Raw genomic sequence first — 18,937 nt, forward strand, 5'->3', positions numbered from 1 at the left:
TGCCTATACCAAAACCTACTGCCATCTGAAATCAATAAAGCTGTGGCCTGTTTTGATCTCAATATGCTTTTCTTGTGTTTATTACATCCTTCAAGCCCAGCCCTGCTGGCACCAGGTTTCTTTGTCCACTCAGAGTTCATTTTAGGCGTTGGCAACTTTCAGTTGCAGTAAAGGATGCAGCGCTCTTCAGGTGCAGCCCTCATCTATCCTGCCAATGCAGAGGGTTCCAGACTATGTAGGGTGCCCATGTGCCCTACTCTACAGAGCACAGCTGTCAAGAGTGCATCAAACTAGAAAAAAGGGTCATGAAAACCTTACTTTTGCTTTGCCTTTTGCAAAAAAAAAAATCACTTAGCAATAATTGGATTAACTTCATTGGCCACTGTACAATGGTCTCTTTGCCTTTTGCAAATGATGGAGACATGCCTTTGAATTATGACATTGACTTATTCCGATGGAAACACAATTTCTTCTTCTTTCATCTCAGGAGGAATGAACACATTTAGCACTTTAAGATTATATGTTGCAAATGTATATCTGGAAAGTAATCCATGAATATGTTGCTTCTTTGGAAGAAATGCCATTCCTATAGAGTGTTTACCTTCAAGTCTGTTATTTCCCCCTAGGCCTTAACTGTAACCTGTAACATTCTCTCTCTTTTTCCCTTCAAAATAAGTGTGTGAAGATAACAGCCACGTTGACAGGTTGTGATAATAGGGCTTTAGGGCTTGTTATCTTCAGAAGGTACTAATCCTGTTAGTGCACAGATTAAAGGTTTGGGGAAAATTGATAAATCACACAGGATACAAATCTGTAGGCTGTACATTTTTATAGAGCACTGGTTTGCTCTTTGGTGAACATGGAGAGATGAAAAAGAAATAGCAGGCCTGCTCATTATTCACAGCAGGATGTTGGCTGCTTGGCACATTTACTTGGAAACAGGTCCTATTGGTTTCAGCAGGACTTACTTTGGTGTAAGTGACTGGGGTAAGGATCACAGGCTACACCCTAAGGCTTTTGTCTGTCAAAAATGTAGCAGCAGGTGCACATGTAAGAGAACAACGGGTTGCCATTTTGTGATGACGGTATCATATGGTTCAACTGCCCCCATGAGATCAAAGCAGATCTTACCATATCGAGTCTCCTCCATCATTTCAGAAATGAAAACAGAGATAGACAAATGTGTGTGTTTTTTAAAATTATATTCTACCTTTCGTCACCAGAGCTAACAAAAATATATTTAAATGAAAGAGCACAATTCTGTCTTTTAAATCAGAAGATAACCTGCTGCAGTGTAAACAGAAACATAAATATTTTGAAAGATTTCCAGTAGCAGTTCAAAACACATATGATTTAGTAAAAGGAGCATCTTCAGATACTCTGAACACAGAGCTTTAGGATTTTGAAACAAACTGGGAAGCTCTTTAAGGACCAGCCTGTGAAAGCCTCACTCCCCCCACCCCACCCCCAGCTAGGAGGGTGAATGCTGCATTCTGGCCCAATTGTAGGTTCTGGTTGCTCTTCAAAGGAGGCTCCACAGAGAGTAAATTACAGTAAAGTGATCTTAATACTGGATACTAGTTATGTAATGTAATCAGTCAAACTAGAGTCTTCTGAAAGTCATATAGTTGTTTCAGGGGCGCCGACTTATAAAAAATATTGGGGGGGCGGGGGCCCATACCGACTTATAAAAAATATTGGGGGGGCCCAAGACCTCCAAACCGCTGCTGCTGGGGGAACGAAAGGGGTGAGCCCCGGGCTGCCCCGACCTTAAGTGAACCTGTGAGGGCCCGCCCTTTGCGGCAGCCGATTGGCTGCCGCCGTGGGCGGTGAATATTAATGAGCTAGGGGGAATCCCCGCTTCTCGCGGGGCTGACGCCAGCCCCGCGAGATTGTTGATGGGTCGAGAGCCCGCAACCCCACCCCCTCTCTAGATCGGGAGTGGCTTTGTTTTAACTTATTACTGAATGTATTTTAAAAGGTAACTATCGTCAAACAAGGAAAATAAAAAATACCAACATAATTTTGTGATTTTACAAAGCATAATATAACTAATAATTTTCTTAAATTATTGGGGGGGGCAGAGCCCCCCCAAACGAATTTTTGAGGGGGCTCGGGCCCCCTCAGGCCCCATGGAGTCGGCGCCTATGAGTTGTTTATCTCTTTGACATCTGCGGGGGGGGGGGGGCATTCCAAAGGGCTGGCATGACTACCGAGAAGGCCCTCTGCCAGGTTCTCTGTAATCTCACTTCTCACAGCGAGGGAACTGCCAGAAGGCCCTCGGCGCTGGACCTCAGTGTCCGGGCAGAACGATGGGGGTGGAGACGCTCCTTCGGGTATACTGGGCTGAGGCCGTTTAGGGCTTTAAAGGTCAGCACCACCACCAATAATGCCTGGGTTTTTTTGGTTGATTTGTTTCAGCTGTAAAGTTTGGAAGAATGTCCAAAAAGCAGAGGGACAGCTTGTACGCAGAGGTACAGAAGCATCAACAGCGACTGCAGGAGCAACGGCAGCAGCAAAGTGGCGAGGCTGAAGCCTTGGCCCGAGTCTACAGCAACAGCATCACCAATGGCTTGAGCAACCTAAACAATGAAACTGGTGGCACTTATTCAAACGGGCACGTCATTGACCTGCCAAAGTCCGAAGGCTATTACAATGTGGATTCTGCCCAGCCCTCCCCAGATCAGTCTGGCTTAGACATGACTGGAATCAAACAGATCAAGCAGGAACCTATCTATGACCTCACTTCAGTACCAAACTTGTTTACCTATAGCTCTTGCAACAATGGGCAATTAGCTCCTGGGATAACCGTGGCAGAAATAGGTAAGAAAAGTCTACCTTTAACCTCTCATAATGACTCTGTGTGCTTGTATTTCTAACCCTGCAGTTTCCTTTGGAATGGATTGGTCCTGAGGCATATATATGACTGGGTTTGTTGTGGATTCAGTTAACAGAATTCTGAAATGTTTACATTGCGTAAATGGAGCAATTCATGATCTGTTTATGAAGCCGAAACACCAGAGCCACTGATGAATCAATCAAGTGATAATTACTAAATAGGGAGCTTGTATCAAACGAGCTCATTATCAGGAGGGCTTTAATGATCTTTTTGACAACTATACACATTCTTGTCAACAAAGAGCTCTGAAGGTGGATCATTAATAGAACTCACTCTTAAATTAATTACAGTGCACAACATCATTGTTTGATCTTGCACTGAACACTCTGGATTTATACCAGTAAAACTGCATTCCGGATCTCGAATAGATGGGTTCATACTGTCTTTGTAAACTCTTTGGAAGATGTGGTTTCATGTGTTAGGGTATCATTTATCCAACTTTGATGGTGATGATTGATAACCTTGTTGTTAGGTGTCTTGCATAGCAAGAAAAGTGATGTTTTCCTGGTGAGCAATGTTTGGTTCATACCCATAAGAAGTGTTTTAATTACAGAAACCAACCAGCTGTTTACCTTGCTTTCAGGTTATGCATATTGTACTGATATCTATGGCAGAGCTTCTCTTGTATTTTTTAAACTTATCCTCCCTTAAAGTCCCTTTAATTTAAGGGTAATGCATACAAACCAGTGGCCACAGAAGAGCTGCTTGAACTTGCTGTTCATTGAAATGTCCAAAACAACAAGGCAACAGCTGAAATATTTAGTTCTTCAGCACCTTTCCTTATAAGGCTGAAAGCAGTGTACATATAATTAAAGATATATATTAAAAGTGTGCATATATTAAAAAGCCAAAAGAACCTAAATATTCCACTCCCAAAAGTGCTAAGAAACAGAAGGAATGAGAAGTCTTGACCTGGCCATAGAAGTTGTATAAAGGTGCTGTCAGGCAAGTCTACCAGGGAAGAAAGACTGTTCAACCAGTATGGATTGCCACAGACAAAACCATGCAGTGCACAACCATGGAAAAGGGGATTTAATTAGTTTGAACTTTAAAATATAATACGTTGAAGGAAGAGGCAGACCATGTTTTATGGGCTGTGGCATTGGTGATGCAGCCCATGAAACAGCTTCTTCCCTTTAGAGGGAAATAAAAGGGGTAGAAAGCACTGAAAATGAATTCAGGTTTGGTTTAGCCAGTCCTTATGTTGATCTCGTGTCTTTCCTGTTCCCTAGAAGTTGGCAATGCAGTCCAGTTTCTGAGCTCTTTCCTACAGAGATAAGGGTCAATAAGGTACTAAGAAGGGACGCGGGTGGCGCTGTGGGTTAAACCACAGAGCCTAGGACTTGCCAATCAGAAGGTCGGCGGTTCAAATCCCCACGATGGGGTGAGCTCCCGTTGCTCAGTCCCTGCTCCTGCCAACCTAGCAGTTCGAAAGCACGTCAAAGTGCAAGTAGATAAATAGGTAAACGGCGTTTGCTCTGGTTTGCCAGAAGTGGCTTAGTCATGCTGGCCACATGACCTGGAAGCTGTACGCCGGCTCCCTCGGCCAATAAAGCAAGATGAGCGCCGCAACCCCAGAGTCGGCCACGACTGGACCTAATGGTCAGGGGTCCCTTTACCTTTAAGGTACTAAGAAGACAGCAATTTCCATGTTGACCTGTGTTTGTTGCAATCAGTGCTGTTTCTGTCATGCTGCAGTTCACTTTCTGCCAAATACTAAGTTATTAATCTCCCTGTCCGTTATTTAATGTAACAACTATTTATGTAACTTATGTAACTCACGTTCATTTCAACAGGAAACTGAAACAATGTAAAAAATAATTGCCTATTTCATTCACTTGACTAATTTGCATTCCTGACCACAGACAAACATTCAAACTGAAGCAATGTCTGCTTCCTTTTCCACTTTCGTCTATATTCGCCAACACCCCTAGGAGGAGGTACAGAAGCTAAAGATTAATTATTCACTCAGATGTATCCCTGTTCTCCTTTGCATCTGGTAAGACTTCCAGGTCATCAGGCATGTCTTCTAAACAACCTCCTCTGTACCTCCCTTCCTAGAAATTGACCATGAGCAGGAGAGGTCGCCACCATTTTTCTGTCTTTGCTTTTGTGCCTTTAACAGCAGCCTGGTATGCAGCAATTTAAGCAAGACATTTCCTGGCATGAAGATAAATAAAAATGTACAAATAAAAATATGGTATCAATTGGAGGGAGCCCCCCTGGAAATGGCAGACTTGGTCCTAATCCAACCAAAACATGTAATAATTGCAACATTTTAAAAATGGAAATGTGATATTAAAATCCGTTTGATCTAGTTGCATTAGTGATAAACAAAGTATGAGTCAGTGATTGGGAGGGGGTGGAGAATACAATAGCTACCCTGTTAGGTCCCAGGCCATCCCATGAGAAAGCATGATTGAGGGTTGAAAAGGTTCTAACCACATTTTCCAGATTGGGATCATAGCGCTTAGCTCCTTGCAAAACTGAACAATGCTTCCTTTTGCTTTAAAGCTGCATAAAAGCCTTGAATGCTCAGCACTCTATGCAGATTACTTGTGCTGCCTTTAAAGCAAGTCTGCCAATCCAAGCTTGTTCTAGTATTGCCAGGTCCTGAGCAAATGGGGAATCCTGTGCCTTGGCTTGACAAAGAAAAGGTTAGCAGGTGTGCTGCTAAAAAGCTGCACCCCATAGATGCCAAGCTACTCCTTGCTCTGTTGTTCTTAAAAACTCACAGGGACTCTTTTAGAACAGGAGTTGGAAATCCTAGTGTGAGTTTTACACAACACAATTTGTTTTCCAAAGACACCACACATTCATCTAAGTGGAAAAGTTCCCCAGATGTATTAAACAGGGCTCAGGGTGGCATATACTTCTATACTGAAACATGTTTATACATACCTTGTCTTTGTTTTCATTGAAACACCCCAATTTCTTGTGCTGATTTGAAATGGTATAGAAACTTTTATCCTATGAGGAAGCTTGAGAATTTTTGCTAAAAGGCTATATTAGAGATCCCTAGCCTGTTCCCAGGGCTGAATGCCCTGGGGAGGTTTAAGCCAGTTTATGCTTGCAGTTTAGAGGTGCTTGTTGGGTGCTATGCAAATGTCACTGCTTCGGACTCTGCTGAATTTACCCAAGGCAGTAGCTCGTCCCGTGTTTGAATGTGTTTACTAGACATTGATCAATTAGCTACAGAATACACCCCATTTTATGCAATTTCTTTCAACCCAGATTTCTTCATTGCACACAAACTGATTCATCTAGGGACTCCTTGTGCTACTGTTCCTTTTATCTTTCTTCCCCACAACTACTTTTTAAGATCCCACATAGAAAATCATTTTTAATTACTCTACTCTTCCTTTAAAGATCCTGTGTATGCATCTCAACTATATTTATATGGATCAATATTGCCATCTAGTGAGTAATTTAACTACTACTATAGCAAGAGCCTAGGCAGATGCAATTGAGATGCAATCAAATAACAGGGTATCTATTTAAAAGTTCTAATCATATTCAATAATTATTTTGACACCGTGCCTGGACAAATTCAAAGGGCACCATCCCCCCCCCCGTAAACTATATTACTGCCTATGCTAAACTGTGCTTAGACCATTTATTCAGAAGTGGTTCTCACTTAGTACCAAAGGAATTATTCCCAAGTAAAGCATGTATATGATTACCGTCTTAAGTGCTCTCAACAATCCTTGGAATGAAGCCTTGTAAATTACAATACAAAAAATTACTTGAATCTCTCTGCATTTCTAAAACAAAATTTAAAGTCAAATAAAGCAATGTTAAATGAAGTTCTCCCACAGTATCCACCATCTACTAATTTCTACCGTCTCAGAAATTGCTGTTAAACATTATTAAATGTTCACACCTGAAAACGGCACATATTTCCCCCTCTTCTAAACTCCCCTAAGTTTAAATGGTTAGGGTTTGGGGACTTTGTCTGAAAAGTCCTAAAAAAGGCACTCACTTCAAAAAGTGCGTTCTCTCTCTTGTACTGCCCCGTCGGCAGGATGCACAAATCAAACCCTAAATCTAGTCCTTTCTCTGTTTATGCTTTTTTCACAGTATTACATTCACTTCACCACATTTCTATGTTGATTTGTGATTTCTTTTAAGAGTCCTCATGAAAATTCATCAGCATTTTATTGCAGGTTTCTCTTTAATGTACACATTTTTGTATGCAGCTTTGTGTAATAGTCAGATGTTTGCATTGAATTTCCCTAATGCCATTTTGTATGTTATTTTCATCAATATAAGCGTTGTTATGCACACTTTCCCCAATATATTCATTTTTATAAACAGTTTTGGGTTAGGGAACTGCTTCGCAAAATTCAGAAAACTCCAAATTTTGAAGGTTAGATGAGTTTCAGTTCATATATTGTTTGGGGAAGTGTTGATTAGGTGGGTTTAAAAGTTAGCATTGTGGCTTCACTGCTTCTTGTTGGTTGTGTTAAAAGGGTTTAAAACATGGGGAAATAGGGGAAAGACTCCATCCCATCCCCTGTGTTGCTCCTACTCTGAATTTGGGGGTGTGCAGTGGAGATCACCATGCTGTGGCCAGCTGTGCTGCACAGCCTAGTCATGTCCAACATTATTTCTCTGGTGTGTATTGAAGGTTGTTTATGCTGGGAGGGTGAAAGTCATTTATGTTCGGATGTTGAAGGCTGTTTATGCTATTGCCACCAAAGTCAGAATGCTGAAAAATTGTGGGATGGAGAAAGAGTAAAGATGGCTGGTGCTCATTGGACTGGTAAGGAGGAAGGCAGAGATGTCAACAAGAGGTGGAGCAGAGCTAACAACAGGCAGAGCCAACTAATTCTATATTTGCCCCGTCCTCTCCGTGACAAGTTCTACAGAGGAGCAAGAAGCTGTCAGGCAGTACCACCCCCTAGGCTGGGTGTAAGTAAGTAAGAAGGCGGATTGGGGCTGGCTGAGAGCAGACAGCAATTGGTAGGGCAGTGCCCCATTTGCTCTAGCAGACAAGCCTCCACTGGCAGTGAGGTGAGGAGAGAAAAATAGAGACATGTGTGCTATCTCAGGAATAGCTGAGAGTAATGAGGCTGCAAAGAAATCCATGGGAGAAGGAAAGAAAAAAGAGGAATAATAGAAGTGTAGCTGCAGCTCTCTGGGGTGGTAGAAGGAAAGGAGAATGTGATGAGCTACAAAAGGGGAAATGAGGCTGTTGAGAGACCTGGAGGTAAAGGGAAAGCGAAAGAGGGAGAAGCTCAGAGAGGGTTACAGTCATGTCTGGCGGTGCAGAGAGAAAGCGAGAAGCGAGTGGACTGGGCTGGGCTGTGATACAACAGAGCACAGGATGAAGTAGAGGGGGGAAAGGAAGGAAGCAAGATGAACAGAATTATTATTTTTTAAAATGTGTGTTTTGAAGTGAAGAGAGAAAAAGCAAAGGGTACCAGTATAGAATGGATTAAAAAGAGCACAGTGATAAAATTGAAAAAAGAAAAAGAAAAAAACTTTTGTAGTTAACATAGCCATGCTATTCTTGGGTGAGAAAAAGGGTCCTAGTAAACAGTAGAGTGATTTACGCTGTGCATCCCTGCTATAAATTAATCCAGTTCATCATATGTTCTGGGCCATCTAATAAGGTCACTATAAAATTGACAAATGATGGCCCTTGGCAGTGTTCCTAATTGAGGTTTAATCAATTTACACTAGTGCCAAAGCCTTTCAAATATCCTCCTTTTTGTTTGGAACGGCAGTGAGTGTTCCAAGTGGGAGTGGAAGACACCATCTGCCTGCAGTGAGCTGGAGCCCCCCCCCACACACACACACTTCATGTTTTGTTTATGTCACATCATTTTGAGGGCAAAAGATTGGGAAGGAGAGGGGGCAATTTTCTCATAAAAATGTTTCTGCAAAGCAGCCAGGATACAGTGGCGTAGCGTGGGTTATCAGCACCCGGGGCAAGGCAAGTAATTTGCGCCCCCTAACCCGTGGATTTGCGCCCCCTAACTCGTGGATTTCCCTAACCCCCAGATGTTGCGCCCGGTGCGGCCGGCCCCCCCTGCACCCCCCACGCTACGCCACTGCCAGGATAATTAGTCCTGCTCCAGTGTGATGCATCACTGCTACTATAATAAAACACACACACACAGATTAAAAATGTCAAAATGTTTAGCTCAACATATTCAGCAGTATTTTACTATGTTGTGAACTACCCTGTGATCTTTGGATGAAGGGCGGTATACAAATATCATCATCATCATCATCATCATCATTACAGTTGACAATGATCCAAAGGAGTGTATATACAAGCACACTCAACTTGTTTTTAGAGGTGCTTAAAAAGAAAGACAAAAAACTGCCCCACAGAACTCCCCAGCTGATCTATCAACTCTGAGGAATCTCCTAGGATTGGCACAAGAGATCACTGGGACATGGGTACATTTACCTTTTAGCAATGGCTTGCAGCCAAAGGTATTTTAAAATTGGCAGACTACATTATTTGATTTTTGACCCTTAGAGCTTTACATAAGACGGTTTGATATTTACTTACTTGCATATTTTCTAAAATGTATTATATGCTGATATTGAGTTACTGATATCAAATGAATGGACCTTGGTTTATAGAAGGATAAAAAATGGTTATAGAAGTGAAAGATTATAAAAGGGAAGGAGGGAGGGTTGGGGAGGGAGAGAGAGAGAGAGAGAGAGAGAGAGAGAGAGAGAGAGAGAGAGAGAAGCGTGGGGGGTGCAGGGGGGGGCCGGCCGCACTGGGCGCAACATCTGGGGGTTAGGGTTAGGGATAGGGTTAGGGGGCGCAAATCCAGGGTTAGGGGGCGCAAATTACTTGCCTTGCCCTGGGTGCTGACAACCCACGCTACGCCACTGTCCCATATTGAAGCTTGGCGATAGCAGTGGGCCCCAGGTCTGAAGAAGTTGGGCTGCTTGTCCCATCAGCTCCTAAAATGAAGTTGTAATTCATCATGGAGGGCACCATTCTGATTAGGGCCATTTCAGAAGTGATATTGTCCTGCTCATTTTTGAAAGTAGTTAGAAAATGGGCATATTTTATGTGAATCACAGATACAGAATTTTCCAAAACACATGTCCAATATCTGCATTTGACTCTCCCATTATTGCTGAGAAATACATATTTCTTTGCTTTGCTAAAGTATGGGAAACATGTCGCACAGGTTTCTTGTTCCATATGCTAACTAGAAAATCTGTGTATATTTTACAAGTCATTATTTTCCACCACTGAAAGTTGCATCTATTTTTGTTTCATGTTGGTATGACCTCAACAGCCTGACTTTAGTCAGCTCTGCCTGCTTGCAATCTGTCCAGGGAAGGGCACAGCCTGTCACCTTCGTCTTCCTTACTCAGAGGCCACAACTGGACCATGAAGCCCTATCATGTCACTTGAAGCAGTTACGTCTCCCGTCAAAGAACTCTGGGAACTGTAGTTTGCTAAGGGTGCTGAAAGTTGTTAGAAGACCCCCTTTTCCCTCACAGAGCTACAACCCCCAGGTTTGCCCGGGAAGAGGGACTAATTGTTGAACCACTTGGGGAATGGTAGCTCTGCGAGGGGAACAGGGGGTCTCCTAACAACTCTCGGCACCCAAAACAAACTACAACTTGCAGGGTCCTTCGGGGGAGCCATGACTATTACAGTCATATAATAGTGCTTTAAATGTATGATGTGAATGTGGCCTCAGTTATTCCTTTGTGCAGCTCAGCAGGAAGGAGGATGGGGAGAAAATTAGAAAAAGTTGGCTCTGCCAATCATTGCCCACTGAGAAACTACCTAATTTGCACCTCTCAAACCAATATGTAAACTGAAATCCAGGTATCCTTCAAAATTTGTACTTTTCTGCATTTTGCAATGTGGTTCTTCAAGCATATCATGTGTACAGAAATGCATCTATGAGTAAAGTCTGCATTGAAATGCATAATATTAGAGGAAATTAATCAAAACTGCCTACAACAATGTGCTTATTAGGGGAAATTCACACTAAATTGCACTCTATTTTTCTTGAGGGTCTTTTAAAAAATCACAAAATGCTGCAAAAATATGGAGATATGAATTTAAAATTAGAAGAATGAGAAACGGAGAGAAACCAAAACTGACAGATCTGTCCATCCCAAATTCTTAAGTTGCAGAAAATAATTGTTTACAGTGTTTGAGGCATCCTTGGAATAAAAATTGTTGCTGGAAGAATTTGCAAACAAGAGGAGGAGGAGGAGGAGGAGGAGGCTGGGGGAGGGGGCTTCTTCTGATAATCACCCGAGGCATCCCTTTTCCAGAGAAAAGAAAGAATTTCCCTAATCATAAATTCATGCTTGAGATTCTAAGGAAACTCTTACTGCAAGAGAACTTGCTATCCAGAGAGAACTAACTGAAGAAACCCCAACACTCATAGCAGAAGGGAAAAGAGAATATGAGCTAGAAACGGGTAACTGAACAGAAAATGGAAAGCACCAAACATTCCCTCTGTAGTTATAGGAAGACATTGTTCTTCCTATAATCAAGGGGAACGGGCAACCCTTCCACAGCCATTATGGAAGTCTTTAGCAGGACTTACCCCATAAGAGGGCAAAGGATAGAATTTGGAGATGTGTCTGTATAAACATGTGCACATTCATGCTGGGAGGGTTTGAGCCCCATCCAGGCCCTGTCTGCACCATCCAACACAGGATCTCCATATTTCCCAGGTTTCACCGGGAGTCTATCCAAGCCAGCCAGTGCCTCTTTAGACCATTACCTGGGCTGAATTCCTTGCTTTCATTTACAAAACAACAAGCTTTTGTCCCTGGTGGAAGCCAAATGGGCTTCATGAGAAGCAAACCCTTTCTCATTTTTCAGTATTTGTAGGCAATAAGTAACACAAAAGCTATAATTGACATTTATGGCAACACATTTTTCCATCCAAGAGAGAGTGGAAGCAGAGAAAGAAAGAATGAGGGCTGCCAGCCAGTTGCCTCTGAGTAGCTGAGCCTGTGCCATTTAGCCCGTGAAGGCAGAGGTAACAGAGAAGTGGGCAGGCGATGGCGTGCCAAGCATGCATGTGGCAACAGAGTGTGGTGTAGTGGTTAGAGTGTTGGACCAGGATCTGGGAGACCAAATCCTCACATGACGCTCACTGGCTGACCTTGGGCCAGTCACTGCCTCTCAGCCTAGCCTACTTCACAGGGATTAAATAAGGAGGGAACCATGTACACCACCTTGAATTCCTTGGGTGAAAAGGTGGGATATAAATACAATAATATATTTGTTTTAATGTGGGAAGCAAGCAACAAGCCTGTAATTTCTGTGGTCACCACTTTAAAAATAACTACTAAGGGATAAGAGGATAAGGTCTGAGTCCACATTTAGAGCACAAATTGTGTGTGTGAGAGAGATTGGAATCATTTCAAGATCCCCCTTTCGGGGGAACATTTTGATGCTGACATGCCCCATCCCATATATATATTCTCAAGTATATTTATGGTTTCTTTTTTCAAGTCTTAGTGTCCTGCTCCTCTTGTCTAATGTTTGGGATGCGTTGGGTGGGTTGTTGTTGCTGTTGTTTTCTCCCGCATTTGTGGCAGTAAATAAGAACTTGGTGGTACAGAAAGGGAATGTGCAAATAAAAATGTTTTTGATACAGGCTTGATATGACTTTCTTTTTATAATATTCCTAAAATATTAAGCTGGGGGAGCCTGCAAGTGTGAGAGGGAAAATGTTTCCAAGAACATAACGAAAATTATCCAAAGTAGCATTTGCTGTTTCAGAATGGTGTTTTCCTTATTGGACATAATATTTGGGATTAGAATCTGTTTCATCTGCTGCATATACTAGGAAGTGCAATGTTGGTCACTTAAATGAGGTGCAAATAAATTCCAGAAGGGGATCTGTGTTACATCTCTTGCAGCAAAAATGAAACAGACCTGTGGCAACTTTAAGGATGCAATCCTAACCCAATTCATCCGAGAGTAAGCAGCAATGAATTCAATAGGACTTACTTCTGAAAAGACATGAATTGTGCTATAAAAGATTTATTACACTAAAGGTTTTGGTGGACACCAATCTATTTCATCAAATGCATGAAATATTATTCTCAATCTGTAGGGTGTGTGAGTGTGGGTGAGCTACAACAGCACTACTGCAATTAATAACAGAACAAGGTGAAAGCAGTAAGGAAACAATACAACGTTCCCATTGGATTGGAAATCAACATGTTTTGCTTGGGTAGTGGAATAATTTCCTTAGTTTTCATGAGGATCCGAGTAATTTTTTTACATGGTTAAGGTGCATGCTACTGTTAAGTGGGTTTCATTCTTCAGATGCTGGACCATAAAAAATCCAGAAGCTACTTCTCCATTTTTATTTTGTAAAAGCACTTCTGTCCAGATCAAGAGTAGAAAGAGGCAAAACAAAAAATCCAAAATGCTCCCTCCTATCGCCTCCTCTTCCCCCAACAGATATTATGCTATTCAGTATACAGTGGAACCTCTACTTACAACCATAATCCGTTCCGGAGGTCCGGTCCTAACTAGAAACATACATAAGTAGAGGCGCACTTTTCCATAGAAAGTAATAGAAAAGTGAATTGATCCACTCTACACAATGAAAAACACCCCCTAAAACAGCAATTTAACACGGATTTTACTGTCTAATGAGACCATAGATCCATAAAATGAAGGCAATAATCAATGTACTGTACTATAAAATAAATAAGACAGTACTGTAAATGAAAAAAAAATAACATTTATGTTTTTTCTTAATGGCACTGATGATACAGTAGTCATTGTTTGGATGGGGGGGGGGCTTTTATCCATTTATGCAGTCACACAATCAACCAGTAGCTGAAGTGGGTGCCAGACAGTCAGAAAAACAAGTGCTCCGCAGCCGGCAAACTGAGCTCCAGCAAACCAGAGGCCTCTCCCCGGCCACGGAAGCCCCAGTGCTGCCCCGCAGCCGGCCGGCTGGGCAAGCTCTGGGCTGCCAGCAAAGCCTCTGTTCGTATCTAGAGGAAATTTCATAAGTCAAAGCACCTACTGAAGGTTGTAACTGGAATCGTATGTAAGTAGAGCCGTACATAAATCGAGGTTCCACTGTACTCTGAGAAGCAACTTGCGCTCTGAAGTTCCCACAGAAATCAAATAGGCACATGCAATCCTTATGTTCCATTGCCTACCCAAAACCTATTTGTTTTGCCAAGCATTTTTAGAGAATTTGCTTCAGTGCTGGTCATTTGTTCTGCATTTTGAAAATTTAATATTTTAAAGATTTAAAAGTTTTAAAGCTTTAATGATTTTGATGCTTGTTAAGAGTTGGAGTTTACAAATATCCATTAAAATGAAATAAAAAAACCCTACAAACATAACTTACTGCTTTTCAAAAAATTAAGACTGCTTAAAAAGCAGCTCACGGGCAGAGGGCTAAACTAGTTTAACTGGGAGGACAGGCTATAACTGTTCTGTGCCTTCTCAGCATATTCTGAAAGAAAAGCCGTTTCTGCCCCAAAATGTGTCTGTGATGGCTCTGTAAGTCTCTGTGTTCCCTTTTGGGTGCCTCTACACAGGCAATTCCTTCTTGTAAGTAGTGGCTGGTGCCCAGTGGGCCTGGTTGGGAAGAAGGCAGGAAGACCAACAGTAGGTGGAGCAAGAGCCCCTGACAAGCAAAACAGACTCCTCCTAGTTTTGTATCCATTCTCCTCCCTGGAGTTCTGCAAGAGCTACAGTTAGACTAAGGAAGAGGCAACTAACAAGCAGTGCCACCTACTGGCTTGCTATCTATTTGTTCGTTCGTTCGTTCGTTCGTTCGTTCGTTCGTTTGTTTATACATACTCCGCCCATCTGGCTGGGTTTCCCCTGCCACTCTCGGCAGCTCCCAACAGAATTAAAAGCACAATAGAACATCAACTATTAAAAACATTAAAAACACTATCCATAAGTCTTTTCTGTCATGTTTCAAGCTTAATCTTCATTTTTTAAAATAAAAGTTGTGTTTAAGTACATGTTTAAATGCTATTTAAAAACAACAACACCATATTTAAATATGCATTTTGTATAATTTTGGAGCCTCACTCTTGCATCACAATATTCAGAGGAGTATGAAATCCAAGTGATGATAAAACGTTCTGATATGCACAATAGTCCAGGAGGTGCAGATCAGATGTGTTTTAATTGCAATTGACAGAATCAAATTAAGCATCCTTACTACCCAAGGAGCAGCAAAAAGGTGGTACAGTCAGTTTTTAGGTCCTCAAAACCAGCTTCGCCCTGTAGTTAGCCTTGACTGCAGCCGTGGTAAAGGCATCTCTGCCACTGAAAAACATTACAAAATGCATCTGTAGCTTTGCTATAATGTTTGAACAGAGCAGAAGAGGAACACTTTGCTTGCCAGTAAAATCATCTTATTGTCAACTGCACTGGCTCAAGAGTTGCTGCTTGCCTTGCGGTACTTTTCATGTCTTTTCACAAATTATTGTGATTCTACCTTTAAGCTTTGCTTTGTTTCTTTTTAAATGAAAAGCAGTACAGTATAGGAATATTTTAAATAAATCAATAAGCCATGAGAAATGAAAAGCAAACCATCATGAAACTAGGGCTAGCCCCTTCCATTTGTCCACAGGTGGGGATCCTCTGGCCTGCCAAGCTTCAGAGCCTGTTTTGGGCAAAACCATGCTCATCCTTGCCAGGCCTGATGTGAGATATAAGTCAGCAAGCATGGGGTGGGTGAGTCAAAAGCACCAGGGAAACAACTGCAATGATTGCCCTCAACAAGAAATGTTTATCCTGTTGTATTTACAGCCCGTGAGTGTTTTCCTTAAAACTACTGAAAGGTTCACATGAGAATAAGTGTTAATGGATGACCCAAAATGAAGATCCCGAATGTCCCTGTTTAGAAACCTGAATTTGAGCTGATCAAATCCTGTTGTTGGTGTCTCTTAAACATCAGCAGAGAATCCTGTAGCAAAGCTCATCTGTAGCTTAATCTCTGTTGCTGTAAATTCCATTTATAAAACTAATGCAACTAATTGCCTCTGGTTCACTGACTTTTCTCCTGGTGCAGTCCCACTCTTAGCTCCTCCAGAAAAAGATATACCAGTCTTTTGGACTGGGGTTCAGAAGCATGCCATTTATCACAAATGACCTAGCAGTTGGGGCCAGTAATATTAGTTCTAGTTAAGAAAGAGAATGTGTGATAAAATGATACAAATAAATACTTCCAAGCACCAGAGTAAAGCCATGGAGCCAATACAGCATTAATTCAAAATGGATCCCTAAGAGAACTCAAGTCAGCGTATAAGCTGAAATGAGCTCTTAGCTACTCAACTGTATCCTAAGGGTAAGTAGCAAATTAAAATTCATTATTCATTTTAATTGAGGATGATTATCAGTATTTTAGGAGACATACTTCAAAGTTCTGTTATTCCCTGTGCATAAGAAGTGGATGCTAAGAAAGCAGGGCTCTCTCAAGAGAAAAGAGGAACAAATGAAATAAAGAAGGTGCTTCGGAGACACACTGAGCACGCTGGGCTCTGAACAGTTTATTCTTGGGCCAGGCAGGAAAGACCTAAATAAAAAGACACGAGGGCCGTACACTGAATCACATTATGGGGCCAGAGACGTGTCTGACCTTTATGCCACATTAAGGATCTCTCTCCAATACTGTTAGTAGCGTAGGAAACGGGGGGGGCACAGAGGGTGTAGGGCATCACGGGGCTTGCTGGGCGGCTCAACAACTTTGGGAAATCTCTTTTAAAAAGCTCCGCCCCAGACACCAGCAGGGGGTGCTGTTAGTCTTCCACCAACATTCCTATTGGTCAGTTGACTGACTGACACCAACATGTGATAAAGAAGTCAAGGATGTGCTGCAGCTTTAAGCAGATTCCATTCTTTCTGCTCAGTAGTGAAGCTTCAAAGGAAACTGGCTTTTTGTGGGGAGAGCCACAAATTGTGAAATTTTCAGACTTTCAGAAATCTCAAATCTAGGAAAGGTTTGAACTTTTTCTTTCATTCATTTTTAAGCATCTTTTTTGTTTCCTGGGTACTTTTATTCTGATCGTCTATTTATAAAAATGATCCCACCAAGATTGCAGGATATCAAAGTGAAAGGTTGTGAAGGGTCAGCACTGCAGGGGAAAGAGGGGGAGTCTCCAAAGCACACCAGTGCAGGTAGATAAATAGGCACCACTGCGGCAGGAAGGTAAACGGCATTTCCGTGTGCTCTGGCACTCGTCACAGTGTCCCGTTGTGCCAGAGGCAGTTTAGTCCTGCTGGCCACATGACCCAGAAAACTGTCTGTGGACAAAGGCCGACTCCTTTGGCCCGAAAAATGAGATGAGTGCCGCACCCCATAGTCAACTTTGAGTGGACTTAACCATCCAGGGGTCCTTTACCTTTTTACCTAATCAGTGCTCATCCCCACCCATTTTCTGCACTTTCTTAGTAAATTTCACTGTAAGACATTAGGAGCTCTAACTTCAATTCCCTTCTTGTTTCAGATTTTTGCACATTCAAATTTTAAACAGAAAATGCCATCTCCTAAAACAGACTGAATTAAATTGTTCTAAGTAAATAATTAATAAGAATCAGGAAATGCAGCAAAAAGGTCAAAGTCAAAAAAGGATCTTAGGTATTCATTTCCAAGTGTATTTATTTACTTTCTCCAGGAAAGCGCTTTACTGCTTTTGAGCTTGTGCTCCTAAATTTAGTGTACAGCTTCCTATAAAACAAGGAAATGTTAAACTCTCATTTAAAAATACCACAAAACTATGCAACACAATACACTGCTTGCTTGCTAAAAGAACATAGGGAAGAAATGGCATAGACTTCCTTTGAAATAACAAGTCCCATCTATAGGCCTCATTTGTTCGGCATCCTACTTCTGGCACAAGGCATCTCTGAGAAGAAGGCGCTGTTCCTATGAACAGTCTGAGCAGCACAGGACCCCAGGTCAGTCTAGGCAGGCTGCTAGTAGGGGCAGAGAGAGGGAAGAGGGAGAGAGGCAGCTTAATCCTTTCCCCTCTGGTCATTTTCAGATGGAGAGAATTTTTAAGGCAATAATCAGTCTGGAGTCTAATAAGCCAGAAGTTGCTTAACCCTTTTCTCTCTGGTCCTTTTCCAACTCATAAACACTCCTCCACAATGTTTCTTTATCTTGATCCCCACTTTTTCACCTCCCAGTATGTAAAAACACAGTTTGGAATGATTATGAGCTTAAAAATAACCAGCAGAGAGAAAAGGGTTTTGTAGCCTCTGTCCATTCACTCTTCTTCTGACCAATCTTAAAACCTGGGTGGTTTTTTACTCTGAGGTAAAATAATGATCTCAATGCAAAATGTTGTTTGATCCTGTATCTATGTGATCATGCCCATTCCCCAACTCTGAATTGGGCTCCAAATTCCATGGTTTTAGGCAAATTATATTTAACACTCACAGAGAAAAGCAAATCAGTTTATTTCTTGGGCTTGTAGGAGGCAACCTATCTTTGGCAAAAAGCCTTCACACTTTCCAAGAGAGTTATAGAGATGAAGTTGAGAAGTATGAGCAGCTGGTACTTCACGAAGCCAATAAGATTTAAGAAACAGAAATAAAATATGGGCTGTAGCATGAAGTGTAAATCCAGTATATAATAAATTGATGCTTTATTACTAAAGTAAATAACTATCATTTTTAACAGCATCTTAAGATCTAACTGATAATGCTCCTTTTCTGTACATGTCCATGTTGTTGATATTTTATTTAAGCCTTCAGTGAAACTCACATCTTAGCTATAAGTAACCTTTGAAGATAGTCTTCTGCGGAAAAGTCTGCTGTAGTCTAAAAATAAGGGACTATGGTGTCAGGAAGAGAATCTACTGAAATCAGAAATAGAAAAGGTCAGTTGCTATTTTGAAAGCTGTGTACTATATAACTCCAGTTTTGACATGAGCACTCTGCGCCACACACTGTCATTTTCCGGCATCATTGCATTATACAATCCCTATGGAACTCAAAGCGGGCACTTTTCAATCATCTAGGAGTCACTTCCATGGCACAGATTGTAACACTGGGAGAATGTATACCACGTC

General features: G+C 41.8%; 1 protein-coding gene across 2 annotated transcripts in view; it reads left to right on the top strand.

Moving 5' to 3' along the window:
- Window positions 1-18,937, top strand: part of RORB (RAR related orphan receptor B) — a 150,477-nt gene that overhangs the window by 112,916 nt on the left and 18,624 nt on the right. For both annotated transcript variants that reach the window (XM_081881022.1, XM_081881023.1), the window contains exon 4: window positions 2,422-2,823. In XM_081881022.1, the coding sequence (XP_081737148.1) occupies window positions 2,422-2,823 (402 nt within the window). The remainder of the gene's footprint in view (window positions 1-2,421; window positions 2,824-18,937) is intronic.

Source organism: Podarcis erhardii, assembly GCF_964252035.2.
Source record: "Podarcis erhardii genome assembly, chromosome: 11".
In the NCBI taxonomy this organism is placed as follows: domain Eukaryota; kingdom Metazoa; phylum Chordata; class Lepidosauria; order Squamata; family Lacertidae; genus Podarcis; species Podarcis erhardii.